Here is a 12,122-nt window from a genome sequence, read left to right as displayed (position 1 = left end):
TAACAAGGCCTCTAGATATAACGACCAAGATGAAATGTCCCGTTCTTATTGATTAAAAACGTTCCATATTAATTGATTTCGTTGCGAGGTTTTGACCTCTATATGAGACGTTTTTCAAAGACTGCATTCATTTTTAAAACAAACCATAACCTTTATTTCATAGATAAATGTTTTAAAAAAAGCTTTACGTAGATTATCAAATAATGATAATCTAAAATATCTTGTTTACACACGACCATTACATAATGGTTTACAATACAAATATGTTACAACAAAATAAGTTTCTTGAATGCAGTTTTTACACAATATCATACAAGCATGGACTCCAAATCTCGTCCTTATTTAAGTATGCGACAGCGGAAGCTCTTAATAATCACATGAGAATAAACATGCTTAAAACGTCAACAAAATGTTGGTGAGTTATAGGTTTAACCTATATATATATCAAATCATAATAATAGACCACAAGATTTCATATTTCAATACACATCCCATACATAGAGATAAAAATCATTCATATGGTGAACACCTGGTAACCGACATTAACAAGTTGTATATATAAGAATATCCCCATCATTCCGGGACACCCTTCGGATATGATATAAATTTCGAAGTACTAAAGCATCCGGTACTTTGGATGGGGTTTGTTAGGCCCAATAGATCTATCTTTAGGATTCGCGTCAATTAGGGTGTCTGTTCCCTAATTCTTAGATTACCAGACTTAATAAAAAGGGGCATATTCGATTTCGATAATTCAACCATAGAATGTAGTTTCACGTACCTGTGTCTATTTTGTAAATCATTTATAAAACCTGCATGTATTCTCATCCCAAAAATATTAGATTTTAAAAGTGGGACTATAACTCACTTTCACATATTTTTACTTCGTCGGGAAGTAAGACTTGGCCACTGGTTGATTCACGAACCTATAACAATATATACATATATATCAAAGTATGTTCAAAATATATTTACAACACTTTTAATATATTTTGATGTTTTAAGTTTATTAAGTCAGCTGTCCTCGTTAGTAACCTACAACTAGTTGTCCACAGTTAGATGTACAGAAATAAATCGATAAATATTATCTTGAATCAATCCACGACCCAGTGTATACGTATCTCAGTATTGATCACAACTCAAACTATATATATTTTGGAATCAACCTCAACCCTGTATAGCTAACTCCAACATTCACATATAGAGTGTCTATGGTTGTTCCGAAATATATATAGATGTGTCGACATGATAGGTCGAAACATTGTATACGTGTCTATGGTATCTCAAGATTACATAATATACAATACAAGTTGATTAAGTTATGGTTGGAATAGATTTGTTACCAATTTTCACGTAGCTAAAATGAGAAAAATTATCCAATCTTGTTTTACCCATAACTTCTTCATTTTAAATCCGTTTTGAGTGAATCAAATTGCTATGGTTTCATATTGAACTCTATTTTATGAATCTAAACAGAAAAAGTATAGGTTTATAGTCGGAAAAATAAGTTACAAGTCATTTTTGTAAAGGTAGTCATTTCAGTCGAAAGAACGACGTCTAGATGACCATTTTAGAAAACATACTTCCACTTTGAGTTTAACCAAAATTTTTGGATATAGTTTCATGTTCATAATAAAAATCATTTTCTCAGAATAACAACTTTTAAATCAAAGTTTATCATAGTTTTTAATTAACTAACTCAAAACAGCCCGCGGTGTTACTACGACGGCGTAAATCCGGTTTTACGATGTTTTTCGTGTTTCCAGGTTTTAAATCATTAAGTTAGCATATCATATAGATATAGAACATGTGTTTAGTTGATTTTAAAAGTCAAGTTAGAAGGATTAACTTTTGTTTGCGAACAAGTTTAGAATTAACTAAACTATGTTCTATTGATTACAAGTTTAAACCTTCGAATAAGATAGCTTTATATGTATGAATCGAATGATGTTATGAACATCATTACTACCTTAAGTTCCTTGGATAAACCTACTGGAAAAGAGAAAAATGGATCTAGCTTCAACGGATCCTTGGATGGCTCGAAGTTCTTGAAGCAGAATCATGACACGAAAACAAGTTCAAGTAAGATCATCACTTGAAATAAGATTGTTATAGTTATAGAAATTGAACCAAAGTTTGAATATGATTATTACCTTGTATTAGAATGATAACCTACTGTAAGAAACAAAGATTTCTTGAGGTTGGATGATCACCTTACAAGATTGGAAGTGAGCTAGCAAACTTGAAAGTATTCTTGATTTTATGTAACTAGAACTTGTAGAATTTATGAAGAACACTTAGAACTTGAAGATAGAACTTGAGAGAGATCAATTAGATGAAGAAAATTGAAGAATGAAAGTGTTTGTAGGTGTTTTTGGTCGTTGGTGTATGGATTAGATATAAAGGATATGTAATTTTGTTTTCATGTAAATAAGTCATGAATGATTACTCATATTTTTGTAATTTTATGAGATATTTCATGCTAGTTGCCAAATGATGGTTCCCACATGTGTTAGGTGACTCACATGGGCTGCTAAGAGCTGATCATTGGAGTGTATATACCAATAGTACATACATCTAAAAGCTGTGTATTGTACGAGTACGAATACGGGTGCATACGAGTAGAATTGTTGATGAAACTGAACGAGGATGTAATTGTAAGAATTTTTGTTAAGTAAAAGTATTTTGATAAGTGTATTGAAGTCTTTCAAAAGTGTATAAATACATATTAAAACACTACATGTATATACATTTTAACTGAGTCGTTAAGTCATCGTTAGTTTTTACATGTAAGTGTTGTTTTGAAACCTTTAGGTTAACGATCTTGTTAAATGTTGTTAACCCAATGTTTATAATATCAAATGAGATTTTAAATTATTATATTATCATGATATTATGATGTATGAATATCTCTTAATATGATATATATACATTAAATGTCTTTACAACGATAATCGTTACATATATGTCTCGTTTAAAAATCATTAAGTTAGTAGTCTTGTTTTTACATATGTAGTTCATTGTTAATATACTTAATGATATGTTTACTTATCATAGTATCATGTTAACTATATATATATATATATATATATATATCCATATATATGTCATCATATAGTTTTTACAAGTTTTAACGTTCGTGAATCACCGGTCAACTTGGGTGGTCAATTGTCTATATGAAACATATTTCAATTAATCAAGTCTTAACAAGTTTGATTGCTTAACATGTTGGAAACATTTAATCATGTAAATATCAATCTCAATTAATATATATAAACATGGAAAAGTTCGGGTCACTACAGTACCTACCCGTTAAATAAATTTCGTCACGAAATTTTAAGTTGTTGAAGGTGTTGACGAATCTTCTGGAAATAGATACGGGTATTTCTTCTTCATCTGATCTTCACGCTCCCAGGTGAACTCGGGTCCTCTACGAGCATTCCATCGAACCTTAACAATTGGTATCTTGTTTTGCTTAAGTCTTTTAACCTCACGATCCATTATTTCGACGGGTTCTTCGATGAATTGAAGTTTTTCGTTGATTTGGATTTCATCTAACGGAATAGTGAGATCTTCTTTAGCAAAACATTTCTTCAAATTCGAGACGTGGAAAGTATTATGTACAGCCGCGAGTTGTTGAGGTAACTCAAGTCGGTAAGCTACTGGTCCGACACGATCAATAATCTTGAATGGTCCAATATACCTTGGATTTAATTTCCCTCGTTTACCAAATCGAACAACGCCTTTCCAAGGTGAAACTTTAAGCATGACCATCTCTCCAATTTCAAATTCTATATCTTTTCTTTTAATGTCAGCGTAGCTCTTTTGTCGACTTTGGGCGGTTTTCAACCGTTGTTGAATTTGGATGATCTTCTCGGTAGTTTCTTGTATAATCTCCGGACCCGTAATCTGTCCATCCCCCACTTCATTCCAACAAATCGGAGACCTGCACTTTCTACCATAAAGTGCTTGAATGCTGACCACGGTAGTGCGTACGCATCGTCTTGTCCCACTTGCTCTAGATAGGTATTCCACCATGTTAACGCAGAACCTGTGAAGGTATGCGTAGCGTACTTCACTTTGTCCTCTTCAGTACACTTACTTATGGCAAACACCGATTCGACCTTCTCGGTCCACCATTTCAATCCGATCGGTCCTTCGGTTCCATCAAATTCTAAAGGTTTGCAGGCAGTGAATTCTTTGTAGGTGCATCCTACACGATTTCCTGTACTGCTAGATCCAAGATTATTGTTGGTATGTAGCTTGACCTGTACTGCAGCTATGTTTGAAGCTAGAAAAGTACGGAATTCCTCTTCATTCATATTCACGGTGTGTCGAGTAGTCGGTGCCATTTCCTTCAAAATAGTCAAATGGAACAAGTTAATCATACAGAATATTAAGAGTAGTTAATAGTATTTCGTAGCATAATATGAACTCATTTATAAAAGCTTTTTCTTCATATTAGCGTTTTATAAGTTTAAATTCGGGTAGTACCTACCCGTTAAGTTCATACTTAGTAGCTAATATACAATTCAACTACTACAATTCTATATGAAAAACTGATTATAATAATATTTCGCGTTCAAACTTTTACACAATATTTTACAAACTTACAATACCGCTTATTTTACATATAGCATGAAATATAGGACACAATAAATTTGATACAAGATGGTTGTGAAGATAATTCTAGCTAGTACACAAGTCGTTCAGCAAAGGCAATAAAGACACGTAATTCATACGTCCAGAAATAAGTCATGCATTCTGGTTTTACTAGGATTACTTCCCATCCTTGGTCTTGTGGAACATAACCGTTATGGCCGTTGATAAGACAGCGTGTTGTAACGTCGTCAAAGGGACGAGGGTTACGTAATGTCCAACAGTCCCGTAACAATCTAAAAACCTCATTTCTTACCCCAATTACCGACTCCGTCACTTGTGGGAACGTTTTGTTTAATAGTTGTAGCCCGATGTTCTTGTTCTCACTTTGGTGAGAAGCGAACATTACTAATCCGTAAGCATAACATGCTTCTTTATGTTGCATGTTAGCCACTTTTTCTAAATCACGAAGTCCAATATTCGGATATATTGAGTCAAAATAATTTCTTAACCCATTGCGTAAAATAGCATTTGGGTTCCCCGCAATATATGCGTCAAAGTAAACACATTGTAACTTATGGATTTCCCAATGTGATATCCCCCATATTTCGAACGAAAGCCTTTTATAAACCAAGGCATTCTTGGAACGTTCTTCGAATGTCTTACAAACTGATCTCGCCTTAAATAGTTGTGCCGAGGAATTCTGACCGACTCTAGACAAGATTTCATCAATCATGTCTCCGGGTAGGTCTCTTAAAATATTGGGTTGTCTATCCATTTTGTGTTTTTATACTGTAAAATAGACAAGAGTTAGTTCATAAAAAAAATACTTATTAATACAAGCAATTTTTACATATATCATAAAGCATAAGCACACTATATTACATATATTACACCACACGAATACAACTATCTTATTCCGACTCGCTTGTTTCTTCTTCTTCGGTTTTGGTTCGTTTTGCCAAGTTTCTAGGGATATATGATGTTTTCCTAATACGAGCCGTCGTTTTCCACATTGGTTTAGAAAAACCTGGTGGTTTAGAGGTTCCCGGGTCATTGTTACAACTTAAGGACTTCGGGGGTTGACGATACATATAAAGTTCATCGGGGTTGGAATTAGATTTCTCTATTTTTATGCCCTTTCCCTTATTATTTTCTTTTGCCTTTTTAAATTCAGTTGGGGTAATTTCTATAACATCATCGGAATTCTCGTCGGAATCCGATTCATCGGAGAATTGGTAATCCTCCCAATATTTTGCTTCCTTGGCGGAAACACCATTGACCATAATTAACCTTGGTCTGTTGGTTGAGGATTTTCTTTTACTTAACCGTTTTATTATTTCCCCCACCGGTTCTATTTCTTCATCCGGTTCCGATTCTTCTTCCGGTTCCGATTCTTCTTCCGGTTCCTCTTCGGGAACTTGTGAATCAGTCCACGAATCATTCCAATTTACATTTGACTCTTCATTATTATTAGGTGAGTCAATGGGACTTGTTCTAGAAGTAGACATCTATCACATAATATCAAACGCGTTAAGAGATTAATATATCACATAATATTTACATGTTAATAATATATAGTTTCCAACAAAAATGTTAAGCAATCATTTTTAAAGAAAACACGGTCGAAGTCCAGACTCACTAATGCATCCTAACAAACTCGATAAGACACACTAATGCAAATTTTCTGGTTCTCTAAGACCAACGCTCGGATACCAACTGAAATGTCCCGTTCTTATTGATTAAAAACGTTCCATATTAATTGATTTCGTTGCGAGGTTTTGACCTCTATATGAGACGTTTTTCAAAGACTGCATTCATTTTTAAAACAAACCATAACCTTTATTTCATAAATAAAGGTTTAAAAAGCTTTACGTAGATTATCAAATAATGATAATCTAAAATATCCTGTTTACACACGACCATTACATAATGGTTTACAATACAAATATGTTACAACAAAATAAGTTTCTTGAATGCAGTTTTTACACAATATCATACAAGCATGGACTCCAAATCTCGTCCTTATTTAAGTATGCGACAGCGGAAGCTCTTAATAATCACCTGAGAATAAACATGCTTAAAACGTCAACAAAAATGTTGGTGAGTTATAGGTTTAACCTATATATATCAAATCATAATAATAGACCACAAGATTTCATATTTCAATACACATCCCATACATAGAGATAAAAATCATTCATATGGTGAACACCTGGTAACCGACATTAACAAGATGCATATATAAGAATATCCCCATCATTCCGGGACACCCTTCGGATATGATATAAATTTCGAAGTACTAAAGCATTCGGTACTTTGGATGGGGTTTGTTAGGCCCAATAGATCTATCTTTAGGATTCGCGTCAATTAGGGTGTCTGTTCCCTAATTCTTAGATTACCAGACTTAATAAAAAGGGGCATATTCGATTTCGATAATTCAACCATAGAATGTAGTTTCACGTACTTGTGTCTATTTTGTAAATCATTTATAAAACCTGCATGTATTCTCATCCCAAAAATATTAGATTTTAAAAGTGGGACTATAACTCACTTTCACAGATTTTTGCTTCGTCGGGAAGTAAGACTTGGCCACTGGTTGATTCACGAACCTATAACAATATATACATATATATCAAAGTATGTTCAAAATATATTTACAACACTTTTAATATATTTTGATGTTTTAAGTTTATTAAGTCAGCTGTCCTCGTTAGTAACCTACAACTAGTTGTCCACAGTTAGATGTACAGAAATAAATATATAAATATTATCTTGAATCAATCCACGACCCAGTGTATACGTATCTCAGTATTGATCACAACTCAAACTATATATATTTTGGAATCAACCTCAACCCTGTATAGCTAACTCCAACATTCACATATAGAGTGTCTATGGTTGTTCCGAAATATATATAGATGTGTCGACATGATAGGTCGAAATATTGTATATGTGTCTATGGTATCTCAAGATTACATAATATACAATACAAGTTGATTAAGTTATGGTTGGAATAGATTTGTTACCAATTTTCACGTAGCTAAAATGAGAAAAATTATCCAATCTTGTTTTACCCATAACTTCTTCATTTTAAATCCGTTTTGAGTGAATCAAATTGCTATGGTTTTATATTGAACTCTATTTTATGAATCTAAACAGAAAAAGTATAGGTTTATAGTCGGAAAAATAAGTTACAAGTCATTTTTGTAAAGGTAGTCATTTCAGTCGAAAGAACGACGTCTAGATGACCATTTTAGAAAACATACTTCCACTTTGAGTTTAACCATAATTTTTGGATATAGTTTCATGTTCATAATAAAAATAATTTTCTCAGAATAACAACTTTTAAATCAAAGCTTATCATAGTTTTTAATTAACTAACCCAAAACAGCCCGCGGTGTTACTACGACGGCGTAAATCCGGTTTTACGATGTTTTTCGTGTTTCCAGGTTTTAAATCATTAAGTTAGCATATCATATAGATATAGAACATGTGTTTAGTTGATTTTAAAAGTCAAGTTAGAAGGATTAACTTTTGTTTGCGAACAAGTTTAGAATTAACTAAACTATGTTCTAGTGATTACAAGTTTAAACCTTCGAATAAGATAGCTTTATATGTATGAATCGAATGATGTTATGAACATCATTACTACCTTAAGTTCCTTGGATAAACCTACTGGAAAAGAGAAAAATGGATATAGCTTCAACGGATCCTTGGATGGCTCGAAGTTCTTGAAGCAGAATCATGACACGAAAACAAGTTCAAGTAAGATCATCACTTGAAATAAGATTGTTATAGTTATAGAAATTGAACCAAAGTTTGAATATGATTATTACCTTGTATTAGAATGATAATCTACTGTAAGAAACAAAGATTTCTTGAGGTTGGATGATCACCTTACAAGATTGAAAGTGAGCTAGCAAACTTGAAAGTATTCTTGATTTTATGTAACTAGAACTTGTAGAATTTATGAAGAACACTTAGAACTTGAAGATAAAACTTGAGAGAGATCAATTAGATGAATAAAATTGAAGAATGAAAGTGTTTGTAGGTGTTTTTGGTCGTTGGTGTATGGATTAGATATAAAGGATATGTAATTTTATTTTCATGTAAATAAGTCATGAATGATTACTCATATTTTTGTAATTTTATGAGATATTTCATGCTAGTTGCCAAATGATGGTTCCCACATGTGTTAGGTGACTCACATGGGCTACTAAGAGCTGATCATTGGAGTGTATATACCAATAGTACATACATCTAAAAGCTGTGTATTGTACGAGTACGAATACGGGTGCATACGAGTAGAATTGTTGATGAAACTGAACGAGGATGTAATTGTAAGCATTTTTGTTAAGTAGAAGTATTTTGATAAGTGTATTGAAGTCTTTCAAAAGTGTATAAATACATATTAAAACACTACATGTATATACATTTTAACTGAGTCGTTAAGTCATCGTTAGTCGTTACATGTAAGTGTTGTTTTGAAACCTTTAGGTTAACGATCTTGTTAAATGTTGTTAACCCAATGTTTATAATATCAAATGAGATTTTAAATTATTATATTATCATGATATTATCATGTATGAATATCTCTTAATATGATATATATATACATTAAATGTCTTTACAACGATAATCGTTACATATATGTCTCGTTTAAAAATCATTAAGTTAGTAGTCTTGTTTTTACATATGTAGTTCATTGTTAATATACTTAATGATATGTTTACTTATCATAGTATCATGTTAACTATATATATATCCATATATATGTCATCATATAGTTTTTACAAGTTTTAACGTTCGTGAATCACCGGTCAACTTGGGTGGTCAATTGTCTATATGAAACATATTTCAATTAATCAAGTCTTAACAAGTTTGATTGCTTAACATGTTGGAAACATTTAATCATGTAAATATCAATCTCAATTAATATATATAAACATGGAAAAGTTCGGGTCACTTCACAAGATGGCGACGCTTAGATGATTGAACTCGTTGTCAGCCTTTTGAGAAACCTCAAGCTCTTGATTCTTGGCTGCTACTTTCGTTTGTTGTGGCAGAGTTTCAAACAATATTTGTTGTCTTTTTGTTATTTAGCCTCATTACAAGTTTATCACCGATTGAGATGACATCATTTGAAGTTGCATCGAACGATATGTAAAGAAGTTCAACATGACGTGTATTCGTCCGTCATATTGAACTTGGGGGACTTGACAACGTCTATTGTGCAAGACGTTGGTTGCAATAGAGGCTTCAAACTTTATTCGTCATTTGGCATCGTTGCAAGCTAGTCATTACTAAAGTGGCGGGGGGAGGGGGTGCAAGTGGGGTCGGCCACCCACGACGATCGAAATTTTTTTAGTGTATTTTTATGTTAAATTTGATTTTTTTCCAATTTTTTATATTTTGCCCTCATCGAAAAAAGTTTCTAGATCCGCACCTGAATTCACTAATGACATCTTTTGGAGGTTCTTAGTCCATTAACTCTTTGTAAGAAACTTATCTTAATAGGCCTCTTTTAGTGAGCCACTCATTAAGGCCTTACTCTTAATGGTCTTTTATTGATGGGTTGCCCGTAGTGATGACATGATTGAAGAAGTTCGACATGACATGTATGAGCTTGTCATATCGAATTTGGTGGATTTAATGACGTGTGTATTATTAATACCCACAAGTCATTCTTAACGGGCTATGTTAATGGACCACCCTTGATGCGCCTCTATATTATTTAGTCTATGGACTATCCTTGAAGCTATTTACTACTTGACTACTTATTGGTGGATCCTTTTAGTACGTCACCGTGTCAAGTGGCGGAACTAGTTATAAATTAAAAGAAATTTACATTATCCAGTGATTTACACTTATGCTCACAGATTTATTCCACAAAAAACGGTTATACTGTGACCTACGTGCACCACTTCAAAGCTTTTAAATCTAGACTCAATTTGATATATGGAACCGGTGCATGACACAGTCAAGAAGTTACCTACTTTCAGAAGAAGAATAAAGAAATAAGAAAGCTTTAGACTTCAAAGAAGTGTTCTACAATACAACCAATGTTAGATCTCTATTGCTTAAAATGAGTAACAAGTATTTTGATACTTGTAAGTAATTGCTTCCTCATCTAACAGATATAAGCACACCACAACTCTCTTTACACATCATTCAATTCATTCATCTCTCCAATATATTCAAATTGAATTAAAATTAGAATGGCTTCACTTCAAACTCAATACTTCTACCCTCATTTTCCTTCGCCACCATCTCCCACCCCAACACCGCCGTCTCTTCCTTATTATGCCTCCCCACCACCTCCTTCTACTAAACCACCACCACCACATATCATCCCACCACCATCACATTTCACCCCACCACCACAACATGTCGTCCCACTACCACCATCACATGTCGTCCCACCACCACCACATGTAGCCCCACCGCCACCACATTTGGCCCCACCTCCACCACATATCGTCCCACCACCAACACCACATGTCGTCCCACCACCACCACCACATGTCGTCCCACCACCGCCTCCACCTAGTCCAGGAAACCATACCACAATCATAGTGGTGGTATTTGTCTCATGTGGTGGTGTTTTCTTTTTGGCATTTATGATGGCGGCATTGTGGTGTTTCCTCAAGAAGAAAAGGAAGACAGTTCGAAAAGCTGAAAATGTGCATATTGATGAACACAAAAAGGTAACAGAGAGTATTGTACAAGGACCACATGGGGAAACTGTTATGCTTTCAGTCGAAGATGATATACATATTGAAGAAGATATTAGAAAGAGTGAAGTAGAAAATTTTCGAAAAGGCTTACATTCTGATAACTACATTGCTGGTCTGGTCGATACAACAAAATCATCATCTAGTTCTGGCCAGAATCATCATGGCCACATTGTTTAAACGAATTCGAGTTATTCAACTTCCTACAGCAGCACAAGCATGCACTTAATTTAAAATAAAGTTGATGATATTATTTACAATTTATTATTGTGGGTGTACAACTTTTTTCATTATTATTGATTTCCATTTGTATATGAATGTTTGTTGAATTCTTTTAATAATATAAACAGGAAGCGGCGTGAAGATGAATGAGTAATTGAGCACTATAGCTAGTCGTGATTAGATGACTGATGTGCGAGCGGAGGTGTACGAAATACTGTTATATTTTACTATGAAATATGACGAAATATTACACAAGTTTTATATAATTTATTTACAGATGGGATATACCTAAACTCTACTACAACACTATAGGCAGTGTACCTAATCGTAGAGTAGTATAGTTTTTAGTAAGTCCGGTTCGTTCCACAGGGAGACGACTTATTTTACACTATATTTTAAACAACTATATTTGTTCAATATATATATATATAATTATTATTAGTAATAATATATAAAAGGGGGTTTACCGTTTAATAACCGGTTTGTCGATTTTATATTTTAAGTCAAGCATAAAGTAAATGACGATATTTAAAGTGCGTAAAATAAATAACGATATTTAAATGA

At 33.4% G+C, this 12,122-nt stretch overlaps 1 protein-coding gene across 1 annotated transcript; it reads left to right on the top strand.

Annotated features, from left to right (window-relative positions):
• The first annotated feature begins 10,820 nt into the window (after nucleotides 1-10,820).
• Nucleotides 10,821-11,609, top strand: LOC139846594 (uncharacterized). The gene has a single exon (XM_071836071.1). The coding sequence runs from the start codon at nucleotides 10,821-10,823 to the stop codon at nucleotides 11,514-11,516; it is 696 nt and encodes a 231-aa protein (XP_071692172.1). The 3' UTR covers nucleotides 11,517-11,609.
• Nucleotides 11,610-12,122: the final 513 nt, after the last annotated feature.

The sequence above is a fragment of the Rutidosis leptorrhynchoides genome, chromosome 5 (assembly GCF_046630445.1).
Source record: "Rutidosis leptorrhynchoides isolate AG116_Rl617_1_P2 chromosome 5, CSIRO_AGI_Rlap_v1, whole genome shotgun sequence".
Taxonomy (NCBI): domain Eukaryota; kingdom Viridiplantae; phylum Streptophyta; class Magnoliopsida; order Asterales; family Asteraceae; genus Rutidosis; species Rutidosis leptorrhynchoides.
Note: the sequence above shows the minus strand (reverse complement) of the source record. Positions and strands in the feature narration are given on the sequence as shown.